The 12,804-nt window shown below is 41.7% G+C and overlaps 2 protein-coding genes across 2 annotated transcripts in view; both read left to right on the top strand.

The window, feature by feature from the left end:
* Positions 1-4,323, top strand: part of CCDC28A (coiled-coil domain containing 28A) — a 19,926-nt gene extending 15,603 nt beyond the window's left edge. Inside the window, exons 5-7 of the mRNA XM_011962068.1 lie at positions 931-933; positions 3,310-3,313; positions 3,720-4,323. Of these exons, the coding sequence (XP_011817458.1) occupies positions 931-933 (3 nt within the window). The 3' untranslated portion in view covers positions 3,310-3,313; positions 3,720-4,323. The remainder of the gene's footprint in view (positions 1-930; positions 934-3,309; positions 3,314-3,719) is intronic.
* Positions 4,324-7,095: 2,772 nt separating this feature from the next.
* The window catches only part of ECT2L (epithelial cell transforming 2 like), a 107,531-nt gene continuing 101,822 nt past the window's right edge, over positions 7,096-12,804 (top strand). Inside the window, exon 1 of the mRNA XM_011962176.1 lies at positions 7,096-7,207. The gene's annotated coding sequence lies outside the window, so the exon portion shown is untranslated. The remainder of the gene's footprint in view (positions 7,208-12,804) is intronic.

The following is a 12,804-nucleotide window of genomic DNA, read 5'->3' as shown; positions in this document are numbered from 1 at the left end:
AGGATGGTCTCGATCTCCTGACCTCGTGATCCGCCCGTCTCGGCCTCCCAAAGTGCTGGGATTACAGGCTTGAGCCACCGCGCCCGGCCCCAAGAACTTTTCAAAATGTACTTTTGAACATAACAGGCACAATGGTAAGGTACAAAAGAACAATGAGAAATGATCCTGCCTATAAAATAATTTGAGAGGTGAGACATTCCCTTTGAACCAGTTATTGATATAGAAAGGATACTGGTTGTAGAGATTTAATTTTTGAAGTTTGGTTCTACATTTTGATCATGTAACCTTGGGCAAATTGTTTAGCATCTCAGAGTGTTCTCTGTAATACAGGGTAATTGCTACATGTGATGATGCATATGTGAAAATTTCCAAAATATATGTATAAAAATTACTATTATTGCTATAAGATTATATTCATACTGTTATTAACTGCTGATTTGTGCAGTAACAACAATTAAGAAATTGGGGCCAGGCTTGGTGGCTCATGTCTGTAACCGTTATTAACTGCTGAATTGTGCAGTAACAGCAATTAAGAAATTGGGGCCAGGCACAGTGGCTCATGCCTGTAATCCCAGCACTGTGGGAGGCTGAGGTGGGTGGATCACTTGAGGTCAGGAGTTCAAGACCAGCCTGGCCAACATCTTGAACCCCTGTCTCTACTAAAAATACAAAAATTAGCCAGGTGTGGTGGAGGGCGCCTGTAATCCCAGCTACTTGGGAGGCTGAAGCGGAAGAATTGCTTGAACCTGGGAGGCGGAGGTTGCAGTGAGTAGGGATCGTGCCATTGCACTTCAGCCTGGGCAAAAGAAATCAGGAAGTATATAGAAGTCCTATAATGGCAATTAATAGCTAATCTTCATGAATACTTACTATTTTCCCAGTACTGTATAAAGGGGTATGTGCATTATCTTATTTGGCCCTACTTGGAAGTAGGTAGTGTTATGCCCTCCATTTTGCAGATGAAGAAAATAAGGTGCTACATAAACTGTGGGGAGAGATTAATGTAAGATTATTGTCAAGAAAGAAAGAAGGGGGTAAGATTTGAGTTAATCGAGGGGCTTTTCCTGCAAGAAGTTCTTTTTACTATATTCCTTCAGTGCTTTATATTCTTTCTCTGCCATGACACTTAAGTATTTCCTATCCTTTTGTGTGGTTTTTTCATTTGTCTGTTTGTTTTGAGACGGGTCTTGCCCAGTCGCCCAGGCTGAAACAGCATAATCTCTGCTCACTGCAACCTTCACCTCCCAGGTTCAAGCAATTCTCCTGCCTCAACCTTTTGAGTAGCTGGGATTACAGGTGCCTGCCACCATGCCCAGCTAATTTTTGTATTTTTAATACAGATGGGGTTTCACCATGTTGGCCAGGCTGGTCTTGAACTTCCGACTCAGGTGATCTGCCCGCCTCAGCCTCCCAAAGTGTTGGGATTACAGGCGTGAGCCACCACGCTCAGCCCTTTTTTGTGAGTTTTTGTTAAACATTTAGAATTTTTTGTTTTGTTTTATTTTACCACTTTCTGTGACTCAACCTGTGGTGGAATTTAGCCACCACAAATGTAGCAGCATAATACCCTATATAATACAACAGTGTAGGCTTTGGAATGCTTGGTAGGCAGCCATATGACCTTGAACAAAATCTGGCAACCATAGTTTCCTCACCTGTAATAGGTGTTCTCTCAGTACTTAAACTTTCCCCTCATAATTTCCCTCTCTGTCATGACTGCCTCTGTTAATTCAGTCTTCAAGAATATTTTAAAATGCCTTCTAGGACCATGGCAGACATTGCTAATCAGACATGGCATTCTCTGCCACTGAGCCTGGATCTGGATATGAAGTCTGTTTGCCATCTCTTTATTACAGTTGTCAGGCATCATCAGTATCATCAGTTCTGCTTTTATTCTTCCTTCACTCTCTACATGATAATCCAGGACCTTATCGCCTGAGTCCATACTTTTTCAATTTTCTGTTCCAGGTCTAGAGTTGCACTGTTCAATATAGTAGCCACTAAGCCATTTCAAAGACTTAATAGCCTTAAAAGAACATAAAATATCTCAATTTTTATAATGATTACATGTTGAAATAGTTCTTAAAATATTATATATATATATATATTTGAAACAGGGCCTTGCTCTGTCACCAGGCTGGAGTGCAGTGACATGATATGGCTCACTGCAGCCTCGACTCCCTGGGCTCAGTTGATCTCCCACCTCAGCCTCCTGAGTAGCTGGGACTACAGGTGTATGTTATGCCCAGCTGTTTTTTTATTTTGTTTTGTTTTGTTTGTTTGTTTCTTTTTTAAGAGATGGGTTCTTGCTATGTTGCCCAGATTGGTTTCAAACTCCTGGGCTCAAGTAGTCCTCCCACCTCAGCCTCCCAGAGTGCTGGGATTCCAGGTGTGATTCCAGTATTGGACAGTGTTGCTCTAAACTTTAGGCATTGCTACAAAATTAATATTCTGGAAACATCACTTTCTTCCTGCCATTTCTATTTTTTACTAATTTATTTAAACCATGTCAACTATTTTAAAGGTTCTTAATAATTTGGTCACAACCTGTACATGCTGTTATATTTTTCATTCTTTTTCATTCCCCTCAGGCTGGTTTTCTGGATGCCCAAGAAACACATCATGTTCATTCTCATCATAATGCCTTTGTTCAGGTTGTACCTCCTACCTAGATTTACTCTCACCTCCTTGTTCTCCTTATCACGTTACATTCAAGCTGACCACTTCCATAAAGGATTTCATTCATTTGTACCTTAACCTAGCATTCTGCCCTATATTATGATGTTGATTTTTACATGTGTTAAATCTCAGCCTTCCAACTGGACGAGAATGTCTTTGATGGCAATGCTTATTATGTCTGTACATTTTTGCAACCTCTGCCATACATGTACTACAAGCATTTAGTTGCCTTCAGAGTATTCATATCATTGAATTGGGTTTTGAAAAATAAGTAACAGGTGGATAAATACAGGTCAGTGAGAAAAATGAAAGACAGTGATCGTAAGAAAGGATGAGTAATCCATGCAAGATTCCCATCCTATTTCCAGTCTTCTTGAGGAACAATTAAGAGAATTATAGAAAAGATTTTAGAGCTGTAACGATTTTATTTTTGGACTTTTAAACTGAATTGTTTTCCCAAAGATGATAAAGTGGTGTCTTCTCAAAGGATTTTTTTAATCTAGTGTCTTGTCATATTTGTCTCTAATCAGCTCCTTACTATGAAAATGATTATTGACACATTAAAAATAATTCTGGGCCAGATGTGGTGGCCAACACCTGTAATCCCAGCACTTTGGGAGACCGAGGCAGGAAGGTTGCTTGAGGCCAGGAGTTCAAGACCAGCCTGGGCAACATAGCAAGACTCCTCCCCCATCTCCAACAAAGAATAATTAGCCAGGTGTGTTGGCATGTGCCTTTGGGAGGCTGAGGTGGGAGGGTTGCTTGAGCCCAGGAGTTTGAGGCTGCAGTGAAGTATGATCGTACTACTGCATTCCAGCCAGAGCAACAAAGTGAGTCCCTATCTCTAAAATTTAAAAAAAAAAAAACAAGTCTTCAAATTCTGTCTCTAATTTACTATGTTTAAAAGTTGTCTTACCCCATCTGAGTGTCTCAGTAGCAACACAAGAGCTTTTCCTTTGAGCATATCTCTTTTTTAAACACCTCTTTCTCTTTGCTCCTGAATGTAATTTTCAGAAATGTAAAAGAAGTACCCCTTATAGAATGAAAATCTTCTTAACTGATGAATTCAGACAAAAACTCCATTTGGCAGATGCACAAGATGTTCCAAATACTTCTGCTAGCTAAAATGAATGCAGTTTGCTTTCTTGTGGTTTGAAGAGAAGCAGCAGTCTTTACTTTTCCAGCCAAATCCAGTAGCAGAATCATCTTCCACAACAAGGAATTAAAGTAATTAAAGTGCAAGTGCAAGTGCAATGATCGTTTTCACATTCTGCTTTTAGTAAATGTGACTCGCCGTAATTCGCCATAACTGGAGGCCTAGGCCTTGTTGAAGGCTTAATCAGGAAATGTGTTGCAGAGATTGTGCTGCTATGCTTCATATTGTTGCCTTATGGGATTATACTTGAAATGCATTGTGCTAATGTTCTTGACAGGGTTGAGGGATTTCTCTTTCCCGAGCTCACCAAACTTATTCCAGTGTTGATCGCAAGCTGATGATGCACAGGCGTCTTGTGGCAGCCCAGCTTCAGTTTACGTTAGACAATCCGTATACACGCTGGTGTGTTTTCCAATGGCCAGTGATAAGAAATTAAATAAGTATTGTGAGATTTGCTATTTTTTAATAAAGTAGTTGTTTTAAATTAATCTCTGTTGTCTGTTTTGAAGAAACCCATGTAGTCTTCAATCTGGGTGATACAAGGGTTCAATCCTTAAAAGTAAACTGTTTATAAAATTTGAGGTTCTAGAACTTCCTTGCAAATTCTGTACCTTGTGTACATTTAAATACTAGTGTGATGAAAGAATGTGAGCTTTAAAGTTACTTAGACTTTAATTTGAATCCCCGTTATGCCCCCACTTAGCTCTTTGTGTTCATGCACATTTACTCAGGTTGGGTTTTTTGTTTTTGTTTTTTTTGTAATCTAGAAAATGAGGTCAGTAACCAAGTTGGTAGTGGTTATATGGGGAGTAAGTGAAAAAGGGTGTATAGGATGCTTAGCACAGGCCATGCGCGGTGGCTCACGCCTGTAATACCAACACTTTGGGAGGCTGTGGCAGGTGGATCACTTGAGGTCAGGGGTTCAAGACCCAGCCTGGCCAACATGGTGAAACCCCACCTCTACTAAAAACACATACACACAAATTAGCTGGACGTGGTGGCAGGCTCCTGTAATCCCAGCTACCAGGGAACCTGAGACACAAGACTTGCTTGAACCCAGAAGGCAAAGGTTGCAGTGAGCCGAAATTGCGCCACTGCACTCTAGCCTGGGCAACAGAGCAGCACTCTGTCGCCAAAAAAAAAAAAAAAAGAGAGAGAGAGAGGTGTCTATCACAATAGCTGACACCAGCAATGCTCAGTAAACATTCATTTCATCACCTTTTAAAAACAGCTTTATTGAAACAATAATTCATGTCATAAAATGTACCCCTTTAAAGTGTACAATTCAGTGATTGTTAGTAGATTCACAGAGTTATATACCTATCACCGTGATCTATCTAATTCTAGAACATTTTCATCACCCTAAAAAGAATCCCATTAGCAGTCACTCCTTGACCCCCAGCCCCTCAGCCTTTGGCAGCCACTAACCTCCTTTCCAGCTCTCTGGATTTTCTATTCTAGACATTTTATATAAATGGAATCATACAATACGTGACCTTTTGTGACTGGTTTCATTTACTTAGCATGATGTTTTCAAGGATTTAAGCTTCATCCATGTGATTGCATGTACTTCATTTCTTTTTTTGGCTGAATCATACTCCGTGGTATGGATAGAACACATTTTGCTTATTTATAGTTCAGTTACCTTTGTGTTGCAGAAGATGCTCATGCTTCTATCTCTTTGTTTCCAGGCCACAGAAATAAGCACCTAATTGGGGGAGGGGAGGAGACGGACTTATTGAATATTTTTCAAATTTGGATTTTAATAATTTTTGACTTTCTGAATTCAAAGTATTTTGATCAGTTTATTTAATTGGTCTTTTTAATACCCCTTTTAAAAATTACAGCGTCACGGAGGAAACTTCATTTGGGTTGTGAGAATAGGGATTTAAGGGGAAAAAGTAGTACTCTAGGGTCTGACAGGGCGAAAGGATACTTTGTCATGTGAAATTTTTCTTGGATTAGTCCTGAGATAGAGTAAAGCAAAAAGCTGGTTCCTGTGGGTTGTGACAGAGCAGTTGGATTGACCTTGTTTATTCACTTGGTTCATTTGCCCTTTGTGTCACAGGGCCCCAGATGGGCCCCAGGTAGTGAAATATTAGCTTATCTAATTTGTATCCTTTCACACTCCTTAAACACATATCCAAGGCAACAGGAAAAAATGCGGTGCCTGTATTAGAATAAAATTTAGGGCCTGGTTTGGTGACAAGCACCAGTACTTTCAGCTACTCTGGCGGCTGAGGCAGGAGGATTGCTTGAGCCTAGGAGTTCTAGGCTATAGTGCATGATGATGATTTTACTGGCATACAGATGAAAAAGAAAAAGATATTTGAAATAAAAATAAAAATATAGTGCACAATGACATTGCTATGCTGCCTAGGCTATAGTGCACTCCAGCCTAGGCAGCATAGTAAGATCCCATCTCTCATAAGAAACTACTAGAATGAAACTTTTTTATTACATAGATGTTGCTTATTCATTGTAGAAAAAATTGAATTACAGATGATTTTTAAAACTGCCAGAGCAAACCATTTAACCTATTTGTGTGCATACTCCCAGATTTCTTAAACATGTTGCAAAAAAAAATAGATCATACCATTCTGGTGGTTTTCTAAGCTGCTTTTTATACGTAATGTTTTGTGAGCATCTTTTCATGGCCATAACCATTACATACAAAAGAAAAAAAAAACAGGCTTCACAGTAAATACTTAAAAGACATTTTGACCAGAAACTAATGAGGAAGGGTTTTTTGGTTTTGTTTTTGCGATTTTGTTTTTGTACCTCCTGTATAATGCTGAACTTGATAATTCTGCAGTAAATATTAACATTTTCTGAGGATCTGCTGAAGATGAACATGACAAAAAATAAGAAACTCCACTTTTCTCATCACACAGCCTTAATTAACATCTCTGGCTTTGTTTGAGATCAAGCAAATGTTGGCTTCAGTGTCCGAGTCTCTTCTTGGGGTCCCACGGCCTTGGGTCTAGCACCTCTGCTGGACACCCCGTAGGGCTTCCGAGACGTGCCGCGACCCACGGGACCCCACGAAAGCTTTTTCCCACGGCAAGCTCCCTGGGGACGGGGAAAGGAGCCGGGACCCGAACCTAGCTGGCCTCGGGCTGCGACTGCGGAGAGAAGGGGGGTGGCCCGCACGGGGCGGGCGGCTCTGCACACTGCAGCTGGGGAGGTCCAGGTCGGTCGTTGGGGCGGGGTGGCGGCTCAGTGTTGTTGGGTCCCTATGGAGATGACCCTGTCCCTGCCCCACCCCTCTCCGGATCTGCGGGCCGGAGAGGGCGCACTCGATTTTCACTGCACGGTTTCAAGAGGAGAGACAGCCGCCACCATGCCGGGCCTCATGGCCACTTCCCAGAGGTAAAGCCCGTGGCTTCTGAGCCGCTCCTCTTTTTCTTGGGGCCGCCCGGGGCACATCGCCTGGGCCGGCTTAGTTTCCCAGTGCAGCCACCCAGGAAGACCCCAAGCAGCGCTGAGGGGCGCAGGGCCCTCCCTCCGGGACCCCGGAGTCCCTTAGCAGCTTTGGAATTAACCAAGACTCTCAAGAGGCTCTGGGGAGGAACAAAATCCGCGCGTAGGGTAGGGTTTGCATCGGGCCATGGCAAACAAACCCTTACCTCCTCCAGGGAACTGATTTGGGATCGAAGTAAAGTTCTTGAGCACTTTGGAAAACGCTGATTTTCATAGGCTCACACCAACTGCCTTCTTCCTTCTGACAGTTCTTACCCCCTTTCCTCCTATGGGGTCCAAAAATGTAGGGAGTAGGGTGGGGGCTGGGTTGGGAGAATGAAGGAGAAATACAAAAAATCAACTGTGAATACAGGTCGTGGTTATAAGGATAGCTCTAAGAGTTAATATGCTAAGATTTGACGAACAGGACGAATAAAACAGTGGTACTTTAAAATATTTACCGATTTAAAAATACCGACGCTGTGCTTATTCATAAACTTTGCATATATGTATCAGAACAGAATATCCTGACATCATCAGTATTAAAGTTCACTGCAACACATGCAATTGTATGCAAGCCCGCTACAGTCTGTTCTGCAGGAACTGACAGTTGTGCTCCACAGAAACCCCAAAAATCATGCTCTAAAAACAATTACTTCAGTGGGAGGAAGAAGGGTTAAGGACTTGGAAGTTTTATAGCAACAGTTGCATCTTGTTTGTTACAGCGTGCTTTAATTTTATAGCTTTAAACTTATAAATCAGTGAGCACATCTACCATTTCAAAATACCAGCACAAGTATGGTATTTTCTGTCACCACCTGTACTATCAATAGCCCAGGTTTCCTCAAAACACACCATTATTTTCATTATCCATTGGTTAGTGTGTACTTAATAAAAACTATATACTGGCAAGTATCTTTACATGCCCTAAATGTGGAACATTTAACTCAACTGGAATTGTCTTTCATTTCTGCTTTTTCACCAATCACACTTTTCTTCTACTCCTGTTTTTTTTTTTTTTTTTTTTTTGTGCAATCTTTAGAACCAGATAACCTTTTTGGAGGCATATTTAAGGAAGTAAATTTTTGATAATCAAAGGAATCATTGCACAATTTGTATGTGTGAATTGCAGAAGTATGCGAATGTAGGTACATACCTCTGCCAAAGAGCAATGTTTTAGTTTCTAAGCCACTGTCTACTGTAGTGGAGAAGGACCAGACTAACTTGCATTTCTCCAGCTGTGTAACGGATCACCTGTGGAAACACAGTTAATTGACATCATGGCTCTTCTGTGTGATCCCAGTGAGGATTTAGCTCTCTATATGGGCTGGCAATTGTTCAGCTGATTCATCTTTTAATCGGGCTTTGATTTTTCTGAGAGGGGAAAAAAAAAAAACCCAAAAAATACCTCTTTTCTCTTTACTCTCACATACTCCGTACTGCCCTTCACCTCTTGTCACCAAAATGTGTGGGAATTTCTTCCCACCAACAACTAATTCTCCAGTGGCCACCAACTCTATGTCCTATAATTTAACCCAGCTCTGTCACTGTGTACCTGGAGTTAGTGTCAGATCCCATAGGTTAAGGGCTCAGTCCCAAAAGACTGTCCCCCACTTCAAATGCCAATCACAAGTCCCAGGTTGTGACTATATGATGTTTATGATTAACCAACCAGTTACAAATCTGGGTTCCCACAAGCCCTTCCTCCAGTTTGATTACTTTGCTAGAGTGACTCACAGAATTCAAGGAAACACTTTACTTATGTTTGCCCATTTACTATAAAGGATATTACAAAGGACACAGATGAATAGCCAGATGGAAGAGATGCCCAGAGAAAGGTATGTGGGCAAGGGTGTGGAACTTCCATGCCTTCTCAGCCCCTCCACATATTCAGCTATCCCAAACATCCCTGAATCTTGTCCCTTGGGATTTTAATGGAGGATTCATTCATAGGCACAATTGATGACATCATTGGCCATTTGGTGATCACTCAACTTGAGCCCTTTTCTTCTCCCCAGAGGTCAGAGGATGGAGCTGAAAGTTCCAGCTGCATAATCACATGGTTGGTTTCCCTGGTAACCAGCCCCCATCCTAAAGCTATCTAGGGGTCCACCAAGATTCACTTCATCTGAACAAAAGATGTTCCTGTCACCCAGGAAATTCCAAGGGATTTTGGAGCTCTGTGTCAGGAACTGGGGTCAAAAACCAAATATTAGAACAAAAGATTATCCTAGCATCCATATCTACAAGAGTTTTAGGAGCTCTATGTCAGGAACCAGGGACAAAGACCAATATATATATTTTTTATTATTCTACCATATCATAGGTTGTCACACAACAAGCCCCATCCTTCCTTTGACTAAGCATAGAAGTGCCAATGTCAATTTCTGAGTTCCTCATCAATATACCTGTTGTAAAGGATCGTCAGCCATGACATAGAAATGTATTTGCAAATATATCCGTAGCAGTTGTTAAAGCAAACTAAATATGGCCTGAGATGGACTCTGTACTTTTATATTTGAATCCTTGTGGATGAATTGCCACCTAATTTAATAGGTAGACGGGAATGAAAACCTAACTTAGGAGTATGTGCCTGTAACAATTGCTGAGTCTTGGCCAATCCCAGGAGCCGTACTTCAACCACACATACACTGCTGAGTGTTCAAACTGTGTTCAAATAAGGCAAATGCTGAGCTGTAAGCAATCCAGCTGTTTCTGTACCCCATTTCTGACTTCTGTACATCACTTCACTTTTTTGTGTATAAATTTGTTCTGACCACAAGGCACCGCTGGAGTCTCTCTGAATCTGCTGTGATTCTGGGAGCTGCCTGATTCACGAATCGTTCATTGCTCAATTAAACTCCTTTAAATTTAATTCAGCTGAAGTTCTTCTTTTAATACCGTTTTATATTCAAGTTAAACTTACACTTCAGGAAAAAAATCTAGTATAATTTTGAAACCAGATAGCCAATTACCACCTGTGTAACCTTGGATGATTTTCTGATTTTCTTTTATTTTTTCTGAGTCAGGGTCTCACTGTATTGCCCAGGCTGGAGTGCAGTGGCACAATCTTGGACCTTGGTTCACTGTAACCTCTGCCTCCTGGGCTCAAGCAGTCCTCCCACTCCAGCCTCCCAACTAGCTAGGACTACAGGCGAATGCCACCACACCTGGTTAATTTTTGTAGAGATGGGGCTTTGCCATATTGGCCAGGCTAATCTGGAACTCTTGAGCTCAAACAATCCACCCACTTTGGCCTCCCAAAATGCCTGGATTACAAGTGTGAGCCACTGCATGCCGACTGGATGATTTTCTTCACCATCTTCTTCTCTTCTGTAATCTAACTCCCAGTGTGAATCTGAGGATTCAATGAGCCAGTGTACGGAGGAAGAGATTTTCTAGTGCTGTGCCAGTCAGTGTAGACACTCAAACAAAAATTAAGATGTTAAATACAATATTTACTACACATCCCCCTCCTCATTTTGATCTTGTTACTTAGCACGTTTGTTGGATCCAGTTACAAATGAGGAAAGACACAGATAGGGGTCTTCTATTTTATTCCCTTATTGCAACAGACTTTGGAATCATTTAGGCCCTTGCTTTACAGAGTGAGGTAACAAAGGGGCCTCCAGTTTTGCATCACCCACACTGGAGTTTCAATTCGAAGTCAAAAGCTGGGCTGTGAGATGGCAGCCACAACATTCACTTTTCCAGTAGGGACATGCCATTTTGTAGAAGAAAAAGATCATTCTTAAATGATCAAGGAGGCCGGGCGCAGTGGCTCACGCCTGTGATCCCTTGGAGGCCAAGGCAGGCAGATCACGAGGTCAGGAGATCGAGACCATCCTGGCTAACACAGTGAAACCCCGTCTCTACTAAAAATACAAAAAATTAGCCAGGTGTGGTGGCAGGTCCCTGTAGTCCCAGCTACTTGGGAGGCTGAGGCAGGAGAATGGTGTGAACCCGGGAGGTGGAACTTGCAGTGAGCCGAGATCACACCACTGCATTCCAACCTGGGTGACAGAGCAAGACTCTGTCTCAAAAAAAAAAAAAAAAAAAAATCAAAGAAGAACTTCATGGCACAGTATTTTCACTTCTGTAGAAAAGACACACAAAAAGGATGAAAAAATGGTTGAGAGTTTGGTTTTATACACTAAGGTTTTGAGCCTCTCTTGTATATAGAAGATACTGGTGATTGCTGTATTGTAAACAGAATGCACAATAAGTATTCTTGCCCCAGAATGAATTCTCATCTCAAATGAGTCCCTTAAAATACTTCCATTTTTTCTAATTTGCTGATGTCATGGAAGAATAATCTGTCAAATCTATATTTAATTCAATTCTAAGCTTATTTTACCGTATGACTTATTAAACATAATGATGGAAATTGCTAGTAAGATCACAGACTTGATAAATTATCACAGTTGTGACACAGTTGTCAAATCCTAATAGTGAAGGAATTTGTTTTTTTCTTACTAATAACTTGCTTTTTTAGCCCCTGAATTTGGAAAATTAGCAGATGCATGTCTCTGTTTCTACTGCTATAATAAAATACCTGAGACTGGGTAATTTATAAAGAATAGGAATGTATTTCTCACAGTTCTGGAGGCTGGTAAATCCAAGGTCAAGGTGCTGACAGGTCTGGTTGGCTGGTGAGGGCTGCTCTCTGCTTCCAAAAGGATGCCTTGTTGCATTCTCCACAGGGAAGGAATGCTCTGCCCTCACATGGCAGAAGGTGGAAGGGCAAGTGAGGTGAACGCTGTGTGAAGCCTTATAAGGATCTGAATTCCAGCTCACAAGGGAAGGCGCCCTCATGACCTATCTCTTAAAGGCCCAACCTCTTAATATCATTACGTTGGCCATTAAGGTTCAAAACCTGATATTTGGAGGTGACACATTCAACCATAGCAATTATGGTTTGAACTACAATTATAGAACAATTATTCATTTATTCATTCAGCAAATACTTGCCAAATACCTATTCTATGGCAGACACTACGGGGAGGAAGCTTCTAAAATGGCTCCCAGTGACCTCAGCTTCCTGGTCTTTTTGCCTTATGTGAATCCCCTTCCCTTAGATGTGGGGTAGATGCCTATAATGCAGGAGTTGACAAACTTTTTCAGTAAAGGCCCAGATAATAAATATTTTTTGCTTTCTGAGCCATGTGGTCTTTCTCCCGATTACTTAATTTCATTGTAGCCAAAAAAAGCAGCCATAGAGGCCAGGTGTGGTGGCTCACATCTGTAATCCCAGCACTTTGGGAAGTGAAGTGGGCAGACTGCCTGAGGTCAGGAGTTCGAGACCCGTCTGGCCAACATGGTGAAACCCTGTCTCTACTAAAAATACAAAAAACATTAGCCAGGCACGGTGGCATGCACCTGTAATCCCAGCTACTCTGGAGGCTGAGGCAGGGGAATTGCTTAAACCAGGGAGGTGGAGGTTGCAGTGAGCCAAGATCATGCCACTGCACTCCAGCCTGGGTGACAGAGCGAGACTCTGTCTCAAA

Source organism: Colobus angolensis, unplaced genomic scaffold, assembly GCF_000951035.1.
Source record: "Colobus angolensis palliatus isolate OR3802 unplaced genomic scaffold, Cang.pa_1.0 Scaffold58, whole genome shotgun sequence".
NCBI classification, from domain to species: Eukaryota; Metazoa; Chordata; class Mammalia; order Primates; family Cercopithecidae; genus Colobus; species Colobus angolensis.
This window is presented reverse-complemented; position numbering and strand designations above follow the sequence as displayed.